This window comes from Gambusia affinis, linkage group LG03, assembly GCF_019740435.1.
Source record: "Gambusia affinis linkage group LG03, SWU_Gaff_1.0, whole genome shotgun sequence".
Lineage (NCBI taxonomy): Eukaryota > Metazoa > Chordata > Actinopteri > Cyprinodontiformes > Poeciliidae > Gambusia > Gambusia affinis.
In genome coordinates, this window is record NC_057870.1 from 28,577,863 (window position 1) to 28,604,794 (window position 26,932).

Consider the following 26,932-nt stretch of genomic DNA (forward strand, 5'->3'; position numbering starts at 1 on the left):
ACGACCATGCATACTTCAGAAAAAAAATACTACATACTTTGATCCCTCCCTTAAGTCTTTAAATCTGTAGACTAAATAATTGTAAGAACTCTCACAGGTTAAAGCAAAAATAGCAACTGTGACATGTGTGGTACATATAAAAGGAATCCAAGCAGAATGCAGACTTACGGGAAAGCTGTGAAAACCAAAGGTGTCTTTGACCTCTTCAGATTCAAGGTAAGATACAATCTTTAATTTCAGACTTTAAAGTGGGAATTCAAATCAGCAAACTTAAAAGAAAAGGTTTCTGTGTGACTGAGAGAACTCTGATTTAAACTGCACTGGGTAAGCATCTATTTCACAGAATAATTTGTGATGGTGAAAAGTCACACTAGAGGAATGCAAATAAAGTGTTAAATAAATTTATGATTGCTGCATAAAGTTTATAGACAAAAACGCCTACTGATGTTTCATATTTTGCTGTATTTGGTTTAGCTAAATGTCTGATCATTCTTCTTTATTCAAAAGGGGAGAGATTATTGGTCAGCGTCTTTAAGGTAACATTTTTAAAAGCCTAAGATATAAAGTACTTTTGTATTAACTAGATCTGTGTACAGATGATCCCCACTACACTTCCAGATACTTTGGCAACAAAACAGGGCTAGAACAGACAGCATTATATTCAAGCATTAAGTTTTTATGTTTTGACCTGCAAAACAGGTGCAGTCATTCACCACAAATGCCAAGAATGATTACCAAACAGATGGACCGATGATGGGTCCACTTATACAAGCCATTTCCACAGCATGACAGAAAATGAAACGTAATCCAGGGTGTGTTAAAAATTCCAGCATGAAGAATGACTTGCATTGTATTTAGTACAATACCTTATTCAGTTTTACACACGTCACAAAGCTAAATCCTCTGCTTGGTTTGTGATATATTTAGACTTTGTAATGTTTATAACAGTAGATTTTTATGTCATCTCTGTGGTTGTTCAATACACTGTTTACCAGTAACAACCAAGAATGTACATCAATCAAACGAATAACATGTAAATGTCATATGAATAGATGTGAACCGTTTAGAGTCTGAAAACATTCATTGTCCTTGTCACCACTGTTTTAAGCCTCAGCAGCCATGCTACCTGCTACCTTCATGACTCATGGATTATCAGTCATACTCTGGATTAAACATGTAAGGCTAAGTCTCTTGCGGCAGAAACACTTCCCTACTCTGAGTTGTTTGTCTTTGGTAAAAAAAAAAAAGTCCATCTGAGTGGATGAAAAGGTTTTTATTTGTGTCAAATTCTGTTTAAAGCCAACAAATCACACTGACACTGACATTTTTATGTCAGCCATGTTTCTTTAACAGCTAGTTTTTCTTTTGGTTTCAATGAACTCAGTGGAACTCAGTGTCTTCAGCAAATAAGCTATTAGCTCCTATAGCTCATCAGGGTGAAAATCTGAAAAAACCTGCATTTCTTTCCTGTATAACATACATTTTTTGGAGAAAGAGAAGTAGAAGCAAAAGTGTACACTACTTTTTTTCAACTGAAACCTCCAATTGCATTTGAATGTGCTGTTTTGCATCCTGGGGTAATGATTAGATGTCCCTCCCATTTGTACTCTAAATGGGACAATAATAACAACATAGAAATACATTTTAAAACATACAAGTAGTTTTGTAATACTGAACTTCCATCAAGTACCCTGAATTTTGATAGGAAACTTAGTAATAATAATAATAGTTTGCTTTGGACAAGCTGAGCTGATGCTGCCAAACTGGGAGTGGAAACCAGCCGCTCCTAATGCTGTCACTGATTAAAGAGGGTTTTCTACCCTACCACACACTTAATTACAGTAAATTACAGTTAATTGGAGATATCTGGACTCTCCTTGCAATCACCTTGTGTTCATTAGTCCCTTGAAAAAAAATTTCAGAGAAAACAAGATTCCAAAACCATAAGATCAAAGTTGAAAAAATTGATTTTGTTAACAAAATACAGTGTGTGTGAAATGGGAATTCTTTTCATATGGACTCAATACTTTTTTATTTTTTATCAATTTCAATGCTGTGAGAATCTGCTACATCTTACCTGTGACTCAGAGGTGTGTTTCTTATATCTATAGTTTAATTTCCTAAATCCTAATCCTATATTGCAGGTGAACACAAGCTTTAAATTGACTGACACATGCCAGTTTTCTTCCACTTGTTGTCAAGTAGTAAATGACGTGTTAAATAAAAGTGTTGTGTCCATGTTTATTTAGTCATTGTTGTCTTTATTTTTGAATTGAGGGGAATGGTTTTAGGTTTCTCCTTTGAGGCAGCATTATATGACCACTACAGAGTTTAAATGCCAAAGTAAAAAAATAAATAAATAAAAAGAATCTGTCACCAATTAAATGATTACTGAGCCTAAATAGCATGGCAGTTTTGGTGACAGTGTTAACAACTTAGGTTGCAGTTACACCAGAAGAAAGAATGGAAAATGGTTTATATCAAGTGTGTCCTGAAAATAAGTTTTCTCTTACTTATTTGTATATCCAGCCAATATATTGGTGTCTGAGGTTCAAACTGTAAAGATTGTATGCCTGCCTGTTGCATTGGTGTCTGTAGACTACATTATTATTTCTGTGATATATGGTTACATATTTTCCACAAAATATGTAACCATATATTTTCTGTATTGGAGAGCATATTTTGGTAACAGTTGGTAACCATATCAAGTGTATTTATGGACAAATACTTTGTCCTCCACACATGATTCAACTGACTGATTTACATATACCTGAAGTTAAACAAGATGTGCAGAAAGGACCCATTACTATTATTTGAGTGTGGTGAAGCAGGAACCATTTTAAACCATGGATTTTCATGGATCAGGGTGATCAGATCAGCACATAACAAAAAAAATAGCTTCACAAAGAGGTAAATATTTTAAATAATATATTGTGGAAGTGCGGGCTGCACAGTGGCGCAGTTGGTAGAGCTGTTGCCTTGCAGCAAGAAGGTCCTGGGTTTGATTCCCGGCCGGGGATCTTTCTGCATGGAGTTTGCATGTTCTCCCTGTGCATGCGAGGGATCTCTCCGGGTTCTCCGGCTTCCTCCCACAGTCCAAAAACATGACTGTCAGGTTAATTGGTTTCTCTAAATTCTCCCTAGGTGTGTGTGTGCCATTTTAAACCATGGATTTTCATGGATCAGGGTGATCAGATCAGCACATAACAAAAAGAAAATAGCTTCACAAAGAGGTAAATATTTTAAATAATATATTGTGGAAGTAAAACAACTTTAATGACAGAGTGTTGTTGCACCTTTTTTTTGTCTGGTATATTTCTAAAGAACAAGCTATATCTCCCACACAGATTCATTGTTTACATTAAGCTCAACAAGCAGATCAAACATTCTGATTCAAAATATCCTGCAGTATAATGATAATCTTTACTTTAATATAGATTACAGAACTGAAAATGTGCATCAAAACATCAACGTGAGGAAGACAATGCTTTACATTAGCAATGAAACATCCTGAGCCACTGTATAAGTATAACTGTGCAGCAGTTTGGCATCAGATGGGAACATGCTCAAATACACAGGCAAACATAAGACCAGCCTTTAACCATTTCCTTTCCCAAAGACGCTGTTCTGCTCTGAGATCAAACTCCCCCACTTTTTATGATTATCAGAAAAGTCACATTGACTGAACAGACCATATGGTTGTTATGACTGACTTCAGTTTGACATTTACATCAAAATTCATGGAGTTGTAGTAAAAACCTGCCTGGTTGTAAAGCACAACTATTTACAGCTTACTATTAAACACTGTAATTAACTCTATAATTAACTCCATTAATTGGACTGAGATTTTCTGATCTCATTTCTACACATTCAGATTGTGGCTTGTATGATAAAACTCTCCCACATGTCTCATATCTATGGTGCATGCATTTCATACAGTGTGATGAAACGCAAGCTTAAGTCCTCAAAAATGATTAACTTTGTTATGTTTTTTTCCCCTCCCCTCCAGGGGTTCTTTTGTGGGCTCTAATGTCCCTTATATGAAAGTAGGGTGGGAAGGAGAGGGTGAAATACATGCGATAAATGTTGCTGGGTCCGGGAATCGAACCCGCAACGGCCACATTGAGGACTCAAGGCCTCCAAACGTGGGTCGCGCTATCCCCTAAGCCACCGCAGCACGCCTAACTTTATTATTTTAAATGTAATTCTGTTTTACCCAGGGTGCAGTGAGCCTTTTCATAGGTGTGCAGCAAGTGTGAAAAAAGAAGAAGATGCACTGCAACATCAATAACATCAATGTCTAATATAATGATATTGTTAGGCATTTATTAGATAAAGGCATTAGCTGTTTCCCATCTAAACAACATTCATTATTATTTTTCCTCAGAGAAAGTGTTGATATATGCAGCAGCCATTATGGTCGCTTGCCATGTCTGCATAAATCACTGGGGACCTCTGCAACACAAAACTAAATTTGTGCTCATTTGGAAAAGTTTTTCCACAACTAATTTAAAGTTGTTGAGATCAATAGCTCCAGTGGGCTCATCCCCTCACTTATAGATTATGAATTTGAAGTAGTTTGACTCTCACATGGAGCCTATTATTGTGCTACACTGAAGTCATTTCAACATCTACAGAGGTTATATGCTAAAACTCCACAAAGCAGCCTCATGTGGATTATAATGTTACATTCATGCTCTATTTACTGTAGCAGACCCAAAAGGGTGATCAGGGGCAAAAGTTGAAAGCCAGACAAACTACTTGATCTCACTAATCCACTGAAGAACATGCTGAAATGTTTTCTTATCATGGCAAACAATAGCACAGGTTTTTTTTTTTTTTTTCTGCTTAGAGCTTGTCAAGGCTGTCACAAGTTTGAGTCCTGGCCAGATGACTTTTGTCATTTCCCATTTTCCTGTCTGACCATTCTCAAATAAAGACCACTAGAGAAAATCAAACCTTTAAAAAATAAAACAAAAGAAGTTGCTAGTCACTATTTTCAAAAGATTTTGTTAAAAGGGTCTGAAAAGTTGCTAAATATAGCAACAAAGTTATTAAGTGCATTCCTAAAAACAGTTGTGAATTGCATAATGGAAAGGCATTGTTATGAACCTGTGAAGACGTGCTGAAGTTGGTAAAAACAAATTCTTGAAGAGAGAGGTCAAATTGCAAAGTCAAATATCTTTTACGTTTTCTATGCTATATACCAAATTCCTTAAACTAACAGTAACATAGTTACTTGATTGCACTATAAAATGGCTCTATGTGCCTGAACAGTGCATATCACCGCCCCATTAATATGTTTTGTGTGATATTAATATGTTTGCAAGGCAATATTAAAGACGTGCTTAAAAATATAATTTTGTCAATGTGAATTTTGTAGATAAGAGGTCTGAACAATGTTCTCAAAAAACTTTAAAAAATCTTTATGAAATGGTTATCAAACAAAAATAAGCTTCATTGTAAATTGCACAACAAATGTGGATTCATCCAATGTGTTCTAAAATATTTGGAAATGTAAGCAAGAGTTGGGTAAAATGAGAAAGCATTAAATATTTGAAAACTTCTCACAGCTCAAATATTTAATGCAGGCTTTTGCACACCACCCACAAGCTTTTCAGTGTTGACACCTTTGGCTACTGTTATCACCCTCAACATTTTGTAAGTAATTGGAAATGCAACAAAAATGCAGAGATTTTCTGTGCATATAATGGTTTTGCCTGATGACCTCAACAAAGTGCAAAAACAGCTAATTTCTATGCTGAGTGTTGCCTGTGGCTCTTTGTAATCCTTGGTCTTTCGTTCTACAGCATTGACCCTTTTAGTTGCTCAATTTGCTGGTTACAAGATGATCTCAATTCCAACACAATGTGGGTGTTTTCTTTTCAAGTGAAAGATTCTGCATAAAATTGCCCAGAGGAGTTTCTGTCTCTCTGTGGCCCATGGGTCTTAAGAGATTTTAGGTTCCACCCATCGCCTGCAAATCCACATTAATTTTATGTTTTGGACCACATAAAAATAAAAGTGCTCCAAAATTATGATCGGTGGGGAACTACTGGCACCATCTTGGACATATTCAGACCTTTTAAGTCTCATTTCAGTTTTTTCCGTTCTGCCCACTTAATCTTGACCTCTCTGGCAATGCTAATCAAAGCTGGCAATGTATGAGCTGCAAATTTTCATGTTGAGAAGGCACAGTGTGATTTAAATGCCAAACTGCATATTTCCTTAGCAAAACAAACAATAAGAAAAAAAACCCAAAAAAACAAAAACAAAAAAAAACAAGGGCTATTTATGACAGAAATCTAAATTTGAAAAAAAAAACAAAAAACATAGTACTTGAAGAATGGAAAGATCAAACAGTAATACTAAAGCTTTAAAGGGCTGTGGAGATTAAACATGCACAAGCTGAAAAAAGAGTTTTATGTCTGCCAAACTTGTAAAGCCATTCCAAATAAATATTTGCATCTGCTAAAGCAAACAGTGTCTCCCTCTAAAGCAGTTAAAAAGTAACTTTCTTTGCAAGTTAGTCACTGCCATCCCTATGCATTGCTATGGCACGTCCGAATAAATAGACATTCTATTAACAGAAGAACAATGCTCTTCCTTAGGTGCCTTCCATGCACCTAAGGAAGAGCAATGCATAGGAAATGCCCTCCATATGCATTGCCTTCCTTGTAATGCATGGAAGGCATGTATTATGTGCATGGCTTCATGAAGGCATTACGTGCATGCAGGGCCAGTCCAAGGCATAACCAAATTAAGCAGCCGCTTTGGGGCCTAGGACCACTAAGGGGCCCCCTCAGAGGAGCTGATTTTTTATTATTTTTTTTTTGTTGTAATATTTTCTGTCATTATAATATCAAAAACACACAATTTCACTATTTGTTTTTACAACAATATATATGTGATAATGTATGTAGAAATTATTGTTTTATAGATAATAAATAAATAAATAAATAAATAAATAAATAAATAAATAAATAAATAAATAAATAAATAAATAAATTTTAAAAAATGCTCTTGGGGGCCCCTGGTGGCCGCGGTAGGTACCGCATGCTTCGCTGGTAACGAGCTGCTGTGCAATGTGCAGTGCGCATCCAAACTTCGGGTCAGAAGTTAAGTAAGCAAAACAATGTCTCAAAAAAAGGAATTAACCTTCAGGGAGGGAGAAAAGAAAGAGGAAGAACAGAAAAAAAGCCAAGATAATGTTTTGTTTTAACGTGCCTTGGTAATGTAATATAATGTAAAAGATTTGTAAAGCTGCTAATAGAAAATTAGCTTGATAGCGACCTGGAACGGTCCAGTTCAACTGCCAAACATTTACTGTTTGTATTTATGTGAAACTGAGTTTAAACTTTAAATAAGTCGATTCTCCTGCTTGGCTTTGTATATTTTTGAAGTATTTTTGGCTTCAAAACGCCGTGTTTGAAAACGTTTGATAATAATAATTAATAATAATTAAAACTTCTCAATGTTTGACATTGTCTAGCAAAATGTTTTTAGGTCAGGCTACATAGTTGCTACATCAATGAGCTGTTCTGCTGTAGTTGGAGATATGTTATTTGTTGCTGAGCAAAATCATTTTGTGGCTAAAACAAACTATTTTTACATCAACTTCTAAGTTATGTGAAACTTCTGTTAAAATCATTTGAAGGCTCAGAATCAGTCCAGTACCGATTCACATTCTCAAGGTAGAAAGACTCACCTGGTATAAATTAAATGTTTAGCTATTGGAGTAACGCTTAAGAGAAATGTATTTAATCAAAGAATGCCATGAATATGTGTGTAGGGCTGCACCGATTGCAGTTTTCTGGCCAATCCCTGGTTACCGATCTTTAAAAAGTCTGACCTGCTGATTTTGATTTTGGCTGATATCATTTCTTTGTCTGAAATGTTGCTAAATACAGTATAGCAAAAAAAAAAAAAAAAAAGAAATCACTGGGTTGTCAACAATGGGGTGAATATTTTTAAATGTAAACATGGAGACCTGACCTGGTGGGCCGGTCTGTCAGTCACACCTCTCATTGTAGAGCAGAAGAGGACAGAGGCTGAATTTTAAACCTTTGCTGACGAAGATAAGATTAGGGGATAAGATGGGCCTCACATGTAAGTATCAGCCAATCATGATCCCCCAAAATGAAGGAAATCAACTGATCGATAAATGAGTTGGCCAATAAATGTATCCTATTATAAATGTATATAATGTAAACATCACTGCCAGAGATGCAATATGTTTATAGCAGGTGTGTGAATGACCTAATGATAAGACTGCTGATTGCAGCCAGTCCACATTGTTAGCAGAACGAAAGGGCCCCAAAACCAAATTTTGCTTACGGCCCCATGGAGGCTTGGGCCGGCCCTGCGTGCATGCCTTCATGCATTAGCTGCATGAAGGCATGCACGTAATGCAAGCATTCCATGCATTGCTATGGCAGGCCTCAATAAAGAGATGTCCTATTGACAGAAGAACAATAGGTGCCTGGAAGGCAGTAGGCGCCTGGAAGGCACAGTAGGTGCCTTTAATGTATTGACAGCATTGAAGGCATTTCAATGCTTTTCCCATGTAATGCTGTGGCAGGCCCCAATTAGAAAACAAACAAACAACAAAAAAAAACGACCTGCTCCACTGCCAGTACCCAATTTTTGCTGTGGTCCTGGCAGAAGATTACATTGAACCAGAAAAGCTTACTTTACTCAAAACAGTTTTACAGTTTTAGACACATTTCCCTCACTGCATTGTACTATTAGTGCTATTTGCTTTGTGAATGAGACAAATCAGAAAGTAAGATGTAAGATAGAGCCTGGGTGCAGAACAATGTTTGTGGATCTAGGACAAAAGTTCTTTGAGAGATCATATTTAAGCTTTCAACATGTTTTCATCCTGATCTCATTGAAGATTTAAGTAATTATTTTTCAGGCCAAGAGTTGATCACTAAATGTATGAAAGAGTTAAAATATATGGGAATAAGACTATACTTTCACATATTTTTGCTTCTGAGTTCACTTAGAGAACTTAAATACAACACATTTAGAACATTAGGAAATCATAGCTTTGATCACCACAGATCTTGTCTCCAGATCTTTTATGGATTCACCAGCTTGATTTTTTTTTCTGTAAAACTTAGAAGAACTGCATCAGTCTGTAGTTAGTGGATTTCCTTTGTAAATATTGACTCAAAAGTTTCCTTTTTATACATTTCTTTTAAATTGTTCTTTTGTGAGAAACAACAGGATCTTAACTGGGTAAGAACAACCTCATTTTGTAGTTTTGGCTATTTTTATAAATTTTTTTTGGGCTGAAAACTTTTGACACTGTTACTTCCTCAATGTTTCATTATTCAAGAAACAAACAATTTTCTGTACCTTTTAACGCTTTCAAGAATTTTCTTTCCTTTGAAAAACTGTTTTTGTTATCTTCAACACTTAAAATGTATGTGTATCTACTGCTGCAAAAAAAAATGAGGACGGACAGGTTTGAATGAGTGTTGTGACTACAGTCCCACCAACAGGAAGTAAGTCCAACTGGTCAAAATTTCCAAAGAAAACACATTCCTTCCTGTAATTGCCTTTCTACAGCTGTTCCCGTTTAACCGGTATAGGGTTAAAAGGATGTATGGTTAACTGCCTATAGAATTGTTTTTCGTTTTTAGCAAGAAGAAACATGTTGGAGAACTCAATGCCAACACCCACCTGCCATGACTGACCATGGGTTTAAGAAAACAGCTCAGTGGTCTAGGACTACTTTCTGTGCAATAATTGTAAGCACAATGTATTTGTAAAGACTTCATGTTGTTATTTTGTACTTTAATACAAATTTAATTTCAATTTAAAAATTCTGTTCTAAATGAACTTGTTAAATGAATGTGTAATTCTGGTGTCTTATATGGTTTGCAACTTAACTCACAGGTAGGAATGCATTCAACCAGACACATTTTTTTAATGTTCCATTTAATGGATTTGTAAGATGATGACATGGAGTTTTCTGGTAATGAAAATAAAAATAAAATATTAACTGGATCTTGGGTTGATTGAGTTTAGTTTGGGTTTCTTTATTATTTGTGTTCCTTAGCTCTTTCTAAAAGTTCTGGATTGCTTCTATTTTTATTTCAATTCCTTCCTAGTGATTCTAGTCATGTTTATTTACTGTGTCTTAGTTACTTTAGTTTGTATTATATGTCTTATGTCTAGTTATTTTGTTTTGATTCATTTCCTAGTCCCCAGTGTGCTCTCCTGCGGCCCAGGTGTCATTTTCACTCTCCTCAACCTGCCTTCTACTCTCTCCCCACACCTGTAACTCTTTAGCTCATCAGCCCAGGTCTAGTGTTGAGCAGTCGACCTCCCAGTACTTAAGCACCTCATTCTCAGTTCCTACTTGCTGATTCCCCTCATTTGTTCTTGTTCATCATGTCTAACCTGTTACCTCCTTATTGTTCCTGGTTCTTCTTATTTTTCTTCTCCTCTCACTCCCTTCATCCTTATTTATTTTCATTTTTCATTAAACCTTCAACATGATCCATTCTCCCAGCTACTTTCTGCATTTTGGTCGATCAACAAACACACATCATGACAAAATGAACATTATCTTTGATCACTACAATATATTTGCTGTGTTTGTGGCATAAGGGAGCAAAATTCTGTTTGCATTTGCACACATTTAGTACCATAGCAGAAATTAAGCAAATACTAAGAGTAAAATAGATTATGGGGAAAATTGTACTGCTTAACAAATTGCCCTCTCAGTGTAGTGTGATGCATTTAGATTTTACATGTGCTTGGATGAGCAAATGTGCTGTATATTGGTTTGCTAAATTGTCAAAAGATTAATGTGTTCTGCACATCTGTCTCCAGTACTTTAATGATCCTCTAAATTTCAAATGGAACACACTTTTACTTCTAAATCTTGTTTTTTCTAAAACCAATCCCCTTTTTTTCCACTGATACACAGACTTAAGAACTTATGAACTGTGTGTGCCCTTGCTGGCTCTTTACAGCCATTTTATCAGTATGAATTTAGGAAAGCAGCTTGAAGGTAAATCGTCTGGTTAAGCAGATATACATTTAAGGGACCATCTGTCCTGCAACTAGATTCAGTTTGTAATGTAATTTTAACCCTGAAAGGCACACCGACAAAGTATAGAGTGAAAGTTTTTTTTGCCTTAAGATGATAAAAAAAAAAGCTTTTATATTTTTTATCCATCTAAAGCTGGAGGGTAATGATATTTCAAAATTGCAAATGGATAATAGTTGATGTCACCAATTTTATCTTGTGTCTCAGGAATAACTGCAAGCTTATTCACGTGTGATTTTATTTTGTCTTGTATTTAATGGAAACGCCGCAATTGGAAAATTGTGTTCATATGGATTTTCAAGTCAAATGTTCCAAAAACATTATGTGCAAATGATACAGAAAAAGAGAAAATTTAAATATGAACTTGACATAAACACCGCCAAAACATAAAGGGCACACATTCCATTTCTGTGAATGAAGCCTACAAAACTATTACTGAATATCCAAAGTAGGTTATGAGAAAGTATTAAAATACCTCATCAACCTATTAACCTCACCTTCTCTACCCTAAATATTGCTCAGTATAAGTTAAATAAAAATACATATGTACTTTTTTCCAAAACTACTTGCACCAGTAAACTACAACTACTAAATCACATATCACAGGACATTTGAAAATAAAATTTCCCAAAGTCTTAGAATTGTTCAACTAAGTTTTTTTTTTAATATTTTGTTTAAAATGTGTACCAGCTGTGCTGCCCCTCCCCCTGTTGTCTTGGAGTTAGTCCATCCTCTCCATTTGGCTGGCGTGCAGGACTCATCGATCAATGTAGCACACCTGGGGTGTGCATACAATTAAAGGACTGCCAAGGTATGCACAGCAGACATCCATTCATGGTTTTCATTATTTTGTATTGAAAAATTACTCCTAACCTGGCTCAGTTCAAGTTAGTTTCTGGTCACATCTATGATTAGGAATTGCCTGAAGTCTACTAAGTTGTCCTCTGTAGGAGTCTAAGTTGTTTTTCATTATGTGCATCAGATAATCTTAGTCTAAGCTGTACAATCCAGGTGTAGATCTTAAAACACAATGTTTTCTAAAGGAGCAATTGATTAGATTAGCATGTTTAAAAATAGTGATTTTTCCACAGCAGAATATAAATATATTTGCTTGAATCAAATTTAGAAATTGTGCTTTATGAACAATTTCTAAATCTGCTTCATGATTGAGAAATTCAATCTAATCCCTAGCTAAATTTACCTCTGAGTTAATTTAATTAATTAATTTAATGAGTTTCTTAACGCACTTTTTTCATTTTAAAATCTGAATGAATAAACTTATTTGAAAGCTCTTGCTGTGTAGTAAATGTATACAGCTGCTAAAAATGGAAAGAAGTTTTGTTTAGACAATATTAAGACTTAAATTTTGTTAATGTGCATTTTGAAAAATGGTGGGTCTTGGTGAAAACAGAAAAGTGTTTCAGAAAAGCAAAATGAAACAAATGTCATTTTTACCAAGAGTTTTAACTCTGGGAAATGTTATAGTTAAGCAGGGGCTTTACACAGTGATCCACATGGTGTATGGCTTTATGAGAGGGCAGATGGTCCCACTCAAGCAGGAAGTGATTGACATAATGACACGGCCGACCATGGAAGGTGGGTGTATGTGTGCACTGAATGAGCGTCTGTGTGACTGATTCTAAAAATAAATCCTTTAAATATATTCTAATATGTTTCTCCTGTCTCCTTTTCTGAGGTGTTGCTGGCCTTCATGTTTATAAACAATAATCTTGATGGAAATGATTTTAATTTGCTATGAACATTTTTGATCTGTCCTCTGTCACCTTTTTAAAATAAAACTGATAAACTAAACAAAAATGTTTCAAATTTGTAAGTGAGCAAACATACAAAATCAGAAGCTGATTAAAAAAACTAAAAAATCACTTTCCTTCACTGGATTTTATTCAGTTTTACTTTGACTCCAAATCTTTTCTGACCAGTCATATATACCTTGGCCAAGTACACAACTAGATTTGCCAACTATTTATTCATAGACCAGCACCTCTTTATGGACATTGCAGAGAAAATTGAGTCTCATTGTAGCACGTGTTCTTCTTGCTTTCAGTGGTTGAGTACATTTGTGCAGACAGTCATTTTTTTGTTGGTTTTCTCTTTTGAGATTAAAAACTCAGCATTGTTTCTGAGATCTATGAGTGAAAGCATACACTTAATAAACTACAGTCATTGTCTGCTTGTTACTTTGGAATGTAAATTGTTAACTTTATGTTAATTGTTGCCAGTAAATTGATCATAAGTTAAGAAACCAGTTCTGATCGGAAGGCATGTTTTGCTTTGTTTTCTTTCTCTATTGCTTTAAATAAGTCCTGTCTGGAAGTGAATCACCCGTCTGAGTGCCAAGGAGACGCCCAACAGGTCTACTTTGATGAGTAGAGCCTCATATAGTAATGGCTATTATGCTTGATTGCTTTAGGTTAATTTCAATGGACACACACGAGGATGAAAAAAGTGGGCGATGTGGTAAAATGTTACAAAGGAAAGGGGAAGATAAGAATAGAGGAGCAAAAAAGAATGAAAGAGATGCAAGGAAATTTTTCAAGAAATCTGCTAGTATTTCTTCCACGGTAGAAAGGGAAGAAAACAGAACATTTTTGTTTTTATTTTGTTGAGCTTCGAAACCTGATCCTGTCATGAGAACACTGACTGTATCAAGTTTATTAACCCCACACAATTGTGCATGTGTCATTTAGTAAGGGAGGAATGGAGAAAAATATTTTTAATAACCTCTAATCTGATTCTTTGCAAAAATCCGACCTCTAAAGTTGCTGTTGTGACTTGTAGTCTTTGGTTTCTTCAAATTATGTGATCAAACCACTTTGCCTGGGCACACAACACACCCACCCAGATAGTTTAAGTTCAGTTTTGAGAGCCTTTCAGTGTTTTTTAGATTTGTGCAAAAGAAGTGGAATAGTCAATAATATGACACGCTGACCTTGTAACATGTTGAATAACTTAGTACATTGTGATTTACTTGAGGTGAATGATGCAAAGTTACTAGAGGATATGCTTAGTTTGAGTTGTAAGACCACATAGAATAGACTTTTAATCACAGAGGTTGAACTTCCAGATTGTTTTACGTTGTGTATTGGGGATTGTGCGATTTGTGGTGGGTGTGTTTAGGAAAATTGTAAAAAAAAAAAGAATGAAGTCTCATTTATTTGCTTTATTTACGTAAAAATTACCTTTTGCCATCAAGAGGTTGTAGGCCTTCTTGCTACTTCCAGCATTTCAAGAAGATCAGACGTTATCTGTGATGATGATGTAGCTGGAGACCATAAACTACTGTAGCCATGAAGTCAAAGCTAATTGCATTAGTCTGTTTAGATTAAAAGGACAAAAACCCTCATAGGCGAGTTGTGAATTTTTTGTGTATTTCATTGCAATTAAGCTTGTTCTAACCTTCCTACCTTTTCTTCACTGAAATTTTAACCCTAACAACCAAATAAGATTAATAACCAATGTTATTAAATGAACTTAAACAAAAAATACAATGACCAGGTTGTTTTCACAAGGTTTTTCTTGTCAGGTTTGAACATTTAGTAGAAGGTTAATAAAAAGTAACTTTTATTTACAACAAAAGGTTTTTACTTTCAGTTTTGCCCTGCATTTAGCAGAATCTGTCTTCCAGTTTACGCTAAACACTTTCTTTGTCTGCACTGAGCACACAGCATAATGAAATCCTCACTGAGGGCATAACCTACTCAGGGTATTAGTATTGTTCTGCCACATCTACCAGTATCAACATGTTTATTTTATTTTCATTAAGAACAGGCTCTTCCATGTTATAATTATGACAAACTCTTGGCTAGTCTTAAGTTGTCCTATGATTCATTTTGTGCTTTGTGCGCTTTAGTGCACAAAACATCGTATGCTGTTTTTATTGTCTTGTATAACTAAACCTGCTTTAAACTGCTCCACATATGTTGTGCATTTGTCAAAAATTGTCACACACCCACCCAGATAGTTTAAGTTCAGTTTTGAGAGCCTTTCAATGTTTTTTAGATTTGTGCAAAAGAAGTGGCATAGTCAATAATATGACACGCTGACCTTTTAACATGTTGAATAACTGAGTAAATTGTGATTTACTTGAGGTGAATGATGCAAAGTTACTAGAGGATATGCTTAGTTTGAGTTGTCAGACCACATAGAATACACTTTTAATCAAAGAGGTTGAACTTCCAGACTGTTTTACGTTATGTATTGGGGATTGTGCGATTTGTGGGTGTGTTTAGGAAAATTGTTAAAAAAAACAACAAATGAAGCTTGAATTATTTGCTTTATTTATGTAAAAATTACCTTTTGCCATCAAGAGGTTGTAGGCCTTCTTGCTACTTCCAGCATTTCAAGAAGATCAGACGTTATCTGTGATGATGATGTAGCTGGAGACCATAAACTACTGTAGCCATGAAGTCAAAGCTAATTGCATTAGTCTGTTTAGATTAAAAGGACAAAAACCCTCATATGCGAGTTGTGAATTTTTTGTGTATTTCATTGCAATTAAACTTGTTCTAACCTTCCTACCTTTTCTTCACTGAAATTTTAACCCTAACAACCAAATAAGATTAATAACCAATGTTATTAAATGAACTTAAAGAAAAAAATACAATGACCAGGTTGTTTTCACGAGGTGTTTCTTGTCAGGCTTGCACATTTAGTAGAAGGTTAATAAAAAGTAACTTTTATTTACAACAAAAGGTTTTTACATTCAGTTTTGCCCTGCATTTAGCAGAATCTGTCTTCCAGTTTACGCTAAACACTTTCTTTGTCTGCACTGAGCACACAGCATAATGAAATAATCACTGAGGGCATAAACTACTCAGGGTATTAGTATTGTTCTGCCACACCTACCTGTATAATGAGACAACAAGTTTATTTTATTTCCATTAAGAACAGGTTCTTCCATGTTTCAATTATGACAAAGTCTTGGCTAGTCTTAAATTGTCATATGATTCATTTTGTGCTTTGTGCACTTTAGTGCACAAAACATCGTATGCTGTTTTTATTGTCTTGTATAACTAAACCTGCTTTAAACTGCTCCACATATGTTGTGCATTTGTCAAAAATTGTCACCCACCCACCCAGATAGTTCAAGTTCAGTTTTGAGAGCCTTTCAAAGTTTTTTTATTGGACTATCTTACTGTTCTGAAGTTCCCATTACAATTGAATGGAAGAGCTCCGGTTTTAACAATGGATAGAAGTTATGATTTATTTACCATCTGTACCTTTGTTATAAATGTTTTGCACTACTTGTACCATCACATAGTATGAAAGTCTATCCACTGCTGAAAAATCAGAGGCTTTATTGGTTGAAAATTTTGAAGACTTTATGAATCTGTGTACTAAAAATCATGCTATAAGCTAAAAACATTGCCTGTGATCCTGCTCTGAACCAGGATGAAAACTGTTACCATCTGAATAAAAATGCACCGTTCCACAGTTTTAATAAGATTAAACTGAGAAATGCTTTTATACCTCAGTCAGTCCTGGTGATAAACATGGAACATTAATCAATGTGTAATGCTGTCCTCTGTTCATCTTGATTGTACTTTTGATTCTGTGTCTGTAGACAACAATAATGTGATGCAAGATGAATATCAGACTACCTTTGAAAATTGGGATTCTATCCTGTTTTATATTGTACGATGCAGTTATCCAGCAAACCTCCAGGCTTTCACAGAAAAGCTGGATTTAGACTGTAGTCCAGACTTTATCTAACAACTGCATTGTTTTTTTTATTTTTTAAAGAAACTGGCTGCACAGTATTTTATTTAGTTTACTTTAGAGTAAAGTAGAATAAATGTATAAGCACACCAAGCTTTAGATCTTGTATTTAACAAAAACAATTTCCCTCCACCTTATTAATATTATTAATATTATTTATCACTTGAATGTTGTAAACTGAGTTTTAAAGTAATTGGTTGATGGAAATTAATTGGACCATTTTACATACCAAGTTTGTAAAGTAAGTTGAGTATTTTGAGCTTTAGAAAACTTTCAGTGTGTTTGTTTACCCAGTTGGCCAGAATTTTTTTTGTCTGTCTTCCTGCTTTCCGTGAAAAACCACAGAAGCCAATAAAGTGTGGAATGTGAGTTGAGGCGACTGTTGCGCAGTCACTGACTATGACGGCTACCTAACCCACCTGCAGTAGATTTCAATGCGCGCGCACGGCTCCCTCCCAGCCTCGTCACAGAGGCTCCCGTCGCTTGGTATTTAAATAGCGCCCCTGCGCGCAGAAAGCCACAAGCATGCCTCGTCTCTAGAGAGGCAGGGCGCGACTTGGAGACGCTTTGGTCCAGAGAGAGAGAGAACTGTGCAGCCGCTGCTGAAGCAGAGCGCAGGAGTTTTATCCCAACTTCACTGCTGCAGGTCGTTGAGACACAGCGACCTTGTTCTCAGGGGTAAGTTCCTGCTGCTGAAATATCTCAGCCCGCTGTCGTTGTTTCTCTCCTCCAGTGTCCGTGTTTATCCAAGCTGCGCATCCCACTGTTATATGACGATGTTTATCATGAGGAGTGATGAAAGTAATCTAGAAATCATATAAACGATGCAAATTTACAGCTTTTTGCCTCTGTGTGTGGTTTTCAAATGAAGTCAAGTGACTTCACTTGTTGCTGATGAAAATAACACTAGATTTGCGATTGATGGGGAAAATCCTGTTTGTTTTTCTCCTTCTGTACACTTACGCAAGAAAGGACGGCAATGAAAACCAAACATTTTTAAAAAAGAATTGATTTTGGCATTTTGTTTAGGTGAAAAATTATATGTAAAAAAAAAAAAATCTATTTGGACATTTATCTATTTGTTCATGAGTAATTGTTTTTGGTAATAATACGGAGTGATTATTATTATTGTTATTTATTTGCGGAAAATTCAAGGGGTTATATTTTACGTGTGAGACATTCGACAAATGCATTTCTGAAACCAAAAGTTCACATTTGAAACTTTGCATTGTTCATTTTGTTGCCGTCTTAACATGAGCCCAAAATAACTTGCCCCTTTTTACGTATGCTCGGATTAAACAAAAAAATACGCTATTATGCAGAACGGCCTTTGATCCCCGTTTACTTTTTAAATTCATATCCCCGCTATGAATTAATTGGGGGAAAAAACGGTAGTTAATTCACTTTCTTTTTCACGTTCTCCAATGTCCAACCATAACATTAGATGCTGAAAGCACATTTTCACACATCGACTGAAAGCGGAGAATAGTTGACCTTGTGGCTCCAGAAGGCACAAGAAGCTGGCCGGGATCCCTTCAAAAGAATGTTATAGAAAACTGGTATTTGCTTCTATCCATGAATTCTCAATAAATGCCCTGATTTGGAAAGAAATGAAATGATTTCCAGTTGCTATGAAACCAATCAAGAATTAACATAACAGACGTTATGGGTTGTAGTCTGTACTCATAATGTTGGTGAGTGTAGCAATTATCTAATTTGTGACTCCATATTTGTGCGCCCCCCGTCCCACCGCCCCCTTCCGTCTCCTTTATCATCGATGTCAGTTGCCAGAATGTATGTAACCCTTAATTAATACTTGCTTGTTATTGTTGATGTTTTTTTTGTTTGTTTTTTTAATCCCTTTGTAGTTATACCCGAGAAAAGACCCTGATCCCGATATTCAGAGCACATTCACTTTCCATTTCCTCATCGTCGGTTATTTCTTATCTCAGTGGGGGTCGGCTGCACATATAGAGAATTAAAGGGCCGCCAGATTAAGTTATTCCAGCCAGAGCCAAATATGAGTTCATAGTATTCATCATAAATGAGTGGCTGTAGCCATGAACTGAAGACACCGCTCTTTGATCTGTGGTTGTCTAAAAGTAAGACTTGTCTACATGAATATACTGGTGTGTACAGAACTTTTTATATGACAAGCAAGTGGGCAAATACGTCAGAACCAACTTTACATCTGTAATATCTGAAAGTGCGGTGTGAAAACGGGAAACTGCTGGAAAAGCTGAACGCTGACCTTGGTGCTGAATTATTCCCGCTGCGCGCACAGTGCCTGCCCTCCATGCGCCGACAGCGCGCGCAGAGCGGCGGCTCTCCTGTTTCTCTGACACGCGGCACATTCCTTGCACGCCACCCACGCGGTGAGATGCGAGATTTTCAATGAAAAAACGCAACTCGTTCAAGAGGCTTTGCATTAAAAAGAAGAAAGAAAAAACAACCAAGGGCAATAGAGCTGAATATGCAGTTAATTTTCAATACAGACGTAATCATTTAACATTTTTCTTTGGGTATTTTCAAAACAGGCGCTGTTGAAATGTTTATCCAAGTCTGCTAAATTTAGGCATGCTGTATCCATGTCATTGTCACTGGATGCACAACATTTGAGTACAAATAAAGTCCAGATTGACTTTTTATTCAAACATGTTCAACGGTTTTAAATGGAAACGTTTACTGTATTACAGTTGATTTTCAATGTGACCTATAAAAGTATTAGATTGCTAATGAAAATATGCTTTGTTGTCTACAGTGTTTTGAGTGTGTTTTTCTTCTGCTGCTTGTGCAGATCAGGTGCAAAGCTAGCTAGATTTGAAAATGCACTTCAGAAATTCTGATATTACTTGAGCACATTCGATATTGGAAGCCAAAGTTCAGCTGTTGTGACTCAAGATGATTCGTCTTGCAAAACCTCTGGACAGAAGGCAGCAACGCTTTCGTATAAGGAACAGAAGAAAAAAAAACAGCTGCTGCCTTCCTTCCTTCTTCATTCAAATCATTTTTTCAAGTTTGCTTTCAGTACAAATGATTTTTCTCTAAACCTTATCCCTATTTATAACAGACATTTGGCTTAATTTGTGACCTTAACATTCTGTTTTTAAGGCACAATCTGACTTTCACAAGCATTTATTGCTTCTTCATTTGATTGCGTTTTCAAACTAATTGGCAAACTTTCCTGTAATCTTCTTTGGACGATTGTTTAGGCATAAAGTTTGGGTAAAAAGTAATCAGATATATTTGCTGGGACATTGCAACATACTGGAGCATGTGCATCAATGTCACAGTAAGATTGATATTGTTCAACCTATGATTTGAATGTTGCATTATTGATCCTGGTATCTGATGTTTTAGATGGGGGTTTCGTGTTTTTCTCGATTCAGAGAAGAAAAGATCCATTGAGACTATACTCTGAGCGGTGTGGATCTATACAGTGTGTGCAGGCTATACAACAATTTAAAAATGAATTGATCTACACCATTTACTTTGAGACTACGAGCATACTAGAGAAACTTACAAGTAGACTAGAGAGCTATCAAAATGTTTGTGGAGGTTAGGTCACTTGAGAGAGGCCCGTTTATGATTCTTAAAGACAAGGCTCTCTTGTATTGCAGCCCTCATAAACAGGATTCAAATTTAAAGTGCTTTTCAGAAAACAGAAGAACAGAGGAAAGGAAAATTACAATAAAGATAAAAAATGACAAAATGGAACCTTTGAATCATCAGGAAAACAAAAGCTTAGCTGTACTCATTTTAGACAAAAAAGCTAAAACCGAATTCTTTAAATATTTTACAGAATATGAGAAAACACAGTCAACTGTAATGCTTTTCTTCCTATTTTAAGGTACCCAACAGTTGCTCCATGTAACAGGTTTGTAGGGAATTGATTCCAGACCTGAGAAGCGGATAAATGAAATGTGCCCTCCCTTTAAGTTCTGAAAGTTGAGTAAACTCTAGGTGGTGTTGCAGGTTCATATAGATTTAGTGGCCAGAGCATTAATGCTTTACTGACCATTAATCAGATTTTATCCTTTTACTGGTATTTAGGCCAGGAATTGAACTGGGAACAACTGCTTTAGGACTGTAGTCTCTGTTTGCGGTGTGTTTGGACACACCGCAAACATCATTTCACCTCACTGTTGAAATGATCAACAGTGAGGTGATTTTATAAAAAAGAAAACAGTCACAGGACCATTTCAGCAGGTATTGATAAGCACTAAATAGATATTTAGTAAATTAACAATCCATTTTTTGCAGCTGTGTCAAGTAGCAGTGGCTGCTATGGTGATTCTACAGGAAGTAATGTTGGGCTTGGAAATTGATATTGATGCAACATATAAACTGACTTGAGATGATTTCTAAAGAACTTTGGTAATTGATTCCTACCTTTAAATCTGCCCTGGTCATTCTTACAAATCACCTTCAGAAATCCATGCAATTTTCTCACATTATGCACATTTCTTAAATATTTTACTGAAACTGGAAAGAATGTGTAAGTATCTCTGGATGAGAGATTTTAATTTAACCCCGTAAAGATAAAAATGGAAAATACACAAATGGCTTAAAATAACCAGTCAGTTTTTATGTGATGCATGTGATATAATCAGCCATGTGTATATGGATTCTCTACTTATTGTAAATTATCCAAGCAAAATCAAAAAAACCACCTGACCCCTGACTTGCTTCTTGTTTTTTAGATGAAAATATAGAGTGAGATTTTACATAAAGTTCTAGCTACCAGCTTTAATAACTTCTGTACCCATTTGACTGACTTATCAGTTTAACTAAAAGCATTTCTGTTTCCTCTTTTCAGAAACATTCCTGGGGGAAACGGTACAAGTGAGCACACAGACACAAGTCACACACAAGCACAATGCAGGAGTCAGAGCCCACAGTCTGCCAGCTGCAGCCCAACATCATCTCAGTGCGCCTTTTCAAGAGGAAGGTTGGTGGTTTGGGCTTCCTGGTGAAGCAGAGGGTGTCCAAGCCGCCTGTCATTGTGTCAGACTTGATTCGTGGCGGAGCAGCAGAAGAGTGTGGCCTGGTGCAGGTGGGCGACATAGTGCTAGCCGTCAATAACAAACCTCTGGTAGACCTTTCATATGAGCGAGCGTTGGAGACTTTGAAAAATGTGTCACCTGAGAGCCATGCTGTGCTCATCCTCCGAGGGCCCGAAGGGTTTACCACCCACCTGGAGACCACCCTGACCAGAGATGGCCGCCAGCGCACGGTGAGGATCACCCGACCTGCCTTCCCACCCTCAAAGTCCTTCGATCAGTGGTCCCCTCTCAGTGCATACAGCCCCGGGCAGCAGCTCAACAAGGAGCCCCAGCTGAGAGCCATTGAAAACCTGTCCTCTCCTTCCATCACTCAAACGCTCTTGCAGAGGGGAGGGATGCAGGGCCAGGACGGGGGCCGCGGAGCACTCCTGTGCAACGGGCTGGAAGAAAACAATGACCTGCTTAAGGAGATCGAACCAGTGTTGCATCTCATCAAAAACAGCAAAAAGGAGATTAACGGTGAAGGCCAGCGGAATGCTGGGAGAAGAGATGCAGAGATTCAAGTGGCATGGTAATTTCTAATGTGATAAGTCATTATTGATCCCTTAACTTAACTGTCTTTTGCCTTTATTCCCCTCCAAGCTGATGACTGGAGTTGGAGCCCAGTCAGAATTAGAAGTGAAACCCTTGTGGGGGAAATGTTATTGGCTTACACAAGAGCCTGCACCTGGTCTGGTTTCAGAAAGAATTCCTGTTCACTCTGTCACCATGTAGTCTCTGAACGGCCTGGCACATCTGTGTTGCATTAGCTGCTACATCTAGGCTGTCAGCACTATGACTCAGAGTACAGTGGTGTACATAATTCATGTCTGCATGCTGGCCTTCAGTAAACCCCACTTAAAGTGACAGTATTTGGAATATATTTGTCAGCTGCTTTTCTTAATTTGCTAAGCCAACTACGATGGCTCCATTAAATGAGTTGCATCAGTTTGGCAGCTTTCCCTTAATTGTGAGGCCTGTGGCAAAATCCAACAAATTTGAAATGCATGACAGAATTGAAATAATTTACATGAGGTATGTTAGTATTCTGCATAAGCAAGTATATTAGAGGGTTTTTTTGCCAGCTTGTGAGAGATTTAAAGTTCACAGCTTGGAGGAATTCAGTAGATAAATGTCAAGGCATTAGTTCAGTTGTCCAGGATGTCCTACGAGGAAAATCTAATCAGGAACATTTTCCAGATGGTCATAAAGGTTGCACTTAACTGCTGAATACTTGAAGTACTGTAAGCTTAAGTACTCATTTGGGACGAGGTCTCACAAGATCCTTCAGGAAAAAGTAATGAAAATCAATGTTTGACTTTGCCTAAATGGTCTGCACAATGTTCTGTTATTGAAATATCAGCTATCTGCTCCCACAACCAAGTGAAATCGCATTGAGGCTGCAGTCTGCTTTTGATCAATATCTCATTTTTTACCCACCAGTGAAACTCTTTTTGTCCATCATAAATGTGCTTTAAGTGATTTGTTGCTTTCTGTGGATAGGTATACAAATACGGGAGTTATGTTTTGCAGTTAGTTTCAGATGAGTTCACATGAATTGGATTCAAACACAGTTGAAAACTAAAAATCACATGGTATTCAGGTGTAAGATGATGTGGTTAAGATTGGTCTTTATTTGCAGTGTCCAAAAATGAGAACTAACCTTCAAGAAGACACCTAAACATTGAAAAATCTATTTTAAAATGCAATTTAAGGTTGAATGACAGTCTTTTTATAAAATACTCGGGAGCAAAACTACAGTAAAGTTGATCAGACTGGCAAACTAAACCCTAAAAATATGTACACTGTTGACTTTCTTCACCCTTGTAATGAGTCATAGTAAAGCAATTCTCTTGGTTGTGTTCAGCATGAGATGGAATTAGTTGAGTCTTCTGCAACATCAGTCACCATGTGTAACACAGACAGTGAACACATGACTCCTATTTGGGTCAGAAACCATTTCCAGGATTAAAGAACAGATTGTGGAAGTTTTTACTCTGTAGGCGTTAAAACCACCAAGCTAAAATTCTAACATTCTGCCTAATCTTTTCTTTTTCTTCTTCTTTTTTTTGCAAAGTCTCACTTAATTTTATTTTTAACTTTCTTATTCTTATGAAATCCTCCTACTTCTTGTTTTGTCTCAGACCTGAATGGCTAACCCTGAAACATTTGGGCCTGTCCAAAACAAACTTTGTGAAAAGTCACCTTACAAATTTTAAACATGCATTGTGCTCGGGGGGTATGACAATAGGAAAACACCACTAGATTTATTTTCATAGCAAAGCCAGCCTTGCTGCCAGCATGTGATTGTGTAATAAAGCAAATGTAAGTTATTATGAGCCCTGGATATGAAAATGAGTCCTGATGAAGTCGTAACTCAATTAACTAATTTTCTAACTAATTTTTTAACACAATATGATCTTAAAAAATTAGTACTTAAGTCATTCACTATAACTGCAAAATTATAGTCAAGGTGGAAAAAGAATAAGATAATTTGAATGTCTGCATGTCCCTTTGGGATCTTCTGCAGTAATGACAAGGTTTTGTACAGGAAATACTCAGCAAAAACGCATGTATTAAAGCCAAACTTCCTCATTCAAAAGCACAATTGTGGTCTGAGTAACAAGGCATACCAAAATCAACATTTTATGCACAATCAAATTAAAGTTACCAAAAAGTGCATTTTATCAATCAGAAGAAGTTATCTTTTAACTTTTTTGGTTTCTGATGAAGATCTCAACTGAAAATGAAAATCAAAAGATTGTGGTTATTTTTAACATAAATGTTAATGTATTTCCGGATAATCTTTCCACAGTAATGTTTCTGGAATCAGTTTTTAAAGACCTATTGTCAGGAACAGAAAAGCGTGAAACAATGGCTCTTGCTTGTTTTCAGCAGAGAAGGAGGTATATTTTCACAGCTCCACGTCAGGCAGATGACGCTCTGCGTCAGTCAGCAGTAATCGCAAATGACACATGCAACTTCTCCCATTGTTTCAGCCCGTTTGAACTCCAACTCTGCAGCGTCGGAAAGAATATGCTTTCCCAAATTGTGGCAATAACGAGATGGAATGTGACAGGAAGTGTGAAAGAGAAAAAGGATGCCTAGGAGGATTTACAATTGGCACGGACACGTGCTCATGGCGATGGCAAGGAAAAATGGGCGGGGTGGTGGTAGGGGGGTTGAGTGTGTGAAAGACTTTGGAGGCGAAATGTGTGTGGGCGTTTTTGAATGGAGGAAACTAAACTTAAACAGGGAAATTAGTTTTTGCTTTTTTTTCCCAAGTCCTGTATTCTTCAGTGTGGTGGCAGCTCCAAATCCCACCCACAATCCCATTTTCACAGCTCAGATTGAGATATCTCACAATTATACACAATCTTTCTTCACTTGTAATATTTCCCTAAAGTGATTTTTACAGCTCCTGGTTTGTTCTGTGTTTTTCTTTAAGAGTCATCTGGATTTAAGTTTGCATTTCTTAGAATTTGCTCGATTAGTTTTGCCACAAAGTTACTTAAATAATCCACAACTAGCACTAAACAAATCAGTGCACCTGTATACTTTTGAAAAGACATTCCTGTTTAATGTTTACCTTTTAGACACAGAACGCTTTCATGATTTAATAGCATTGGTGAGCAAACAGTCTTGTGTCCACAAAACCAAAATTGAGTATTGTTTGCAGTCCTTGTGTGCTTTTAATTGTCTGAGTTTGCTTTTTTTGTGAGATTTTTAAATTGAAATCAAAGTACCTTGTACAAGATCAGAGTGCACACACCTGATGGAAAATTGTGTTTCTCTTCCAGGGACCACAGTGTGGGAAATGAGACATCCATCCAGCTGGGTTCGGATAATGACAGACTGTTGAAAGACGTGCCAGTGGCAGACCACAATGCTGATATTGACAAGGTAAAAAACAAAAGTACAACTAAAACAGCATGTTGAAATTATAGCAATGCTTTAAAAAGGAAAACAATTTGAAATAAGTTTATTCAAATTAGGTCTGAATGACCCACAAATCACATTTGCTTCTTCTTTGCATTTGTCTGTACTGCAGTTGAATTCTATCCAGGCTTTGCTACAGTGTCTTTTTTGTAACTCTTTTACATTTTGTGACATAACTTCAAAATTCTGTGCATTTTATTTCATGCAGTAGAATAACACAAACTAGTACGTTTGTGAAGGAGAAGGAAACACTTCTCAACACACAGTTGGATTCATCCCACCACCTCTGATAGCACCGACATCACCAAATGCAGTACATGCAATTTCTTTCAAATTCACCTAATGAGTAAATACAGTGCAGAAGTGTGCTGATTTACTTAAGTGCAAATCCAGCTGTCCAGTGAAGCATTCAGGTTTGTTAGAGAGCATTAGTGAATAAACTGAATCATAAGAAAAAAGGAAGATGGCATGTCAAGGATAATACTGTGAAGAAGCGTAAACAGATTTGGGCTACTAAACAATGTCCCAAATCTGAAGCAATACTTGGTCCATCTGCCAAACATGAAGAAAAACGTATTGCACAACTGCAAACCTGATTGTCAACTTTAAATAACAGGCTAGAAGAGGAGCACATTCATCAGAGAAGTGGTCAAAAGGACATTGGTACATCTGGATTTGCTGAGGAGATCCATAGTTTAGGTGGATAAAAATGTTAAGAGGACAAATGTTAGTCATAGTTATTGCATTTCTGGTCTTTATGGAAGAGTTGCAAACAAAAAAAAACAAACATTATTGAAATAAATGTGGTGGTGGCAGCATCATTCTGGTGGGATACATTTCTTTATCACGGAGAAGGAAAAGTTACACCAGGGTGGGACTTCACCTTCCTATCCACAACCAAAGTTCAATGGATATTTTTACAATTTAAAACATGCGTTTTGATAGGGATATGTCTTTATCATGTATTTTCCTATTGCAGCTTTGCACAAGGTGGCAAACTATTTGCTGATCCAATCACCTATACATTTTATTTTTCTGATGATTATTTGTTGTAGTGTTAAATCTGACCTTCCACACAGAAGGATCTCATCATCGGTCTGAGTGATGAGGGTAGTGCAGTAATCTGCACACAGCCCGC

At 36.6% G+C, this 26,932-nt stretch overlaps 1 protein-coding gene across 1 annotated transcript in view; it reads left to right on the forward strand.

Moving 5' to 3' along the window:
• The first annotated feature begins 11,791 nt into the window (after window positions 1-11,791).
• Window positions 11,792-26,932, forward strand: part of nos1 (nitric oxide synthase 1 (neuronal)) — a 55,946-nt gene continuing 40,805 nt past the window's right edge. The window contains exons 1-3 of the mRNA XM_044111060.1: window positions 11,792-11,882; window positions 21,630-22,387; window positions 25,656-25,758. Of these exons, the coding sequence (XP_043966995.1) occupies window positions 21,690-22,387; window positions 25,656-25,758 (801 nt within the window). The 5' untranslated portion in view covers window positions 11,792-11,882; window positions 21,630-21,689. The remainder of the gene's footprint in view (window positions 11,883-21,629; window positions 22,388-25,655; window positions 25,759-26,932) is intronic.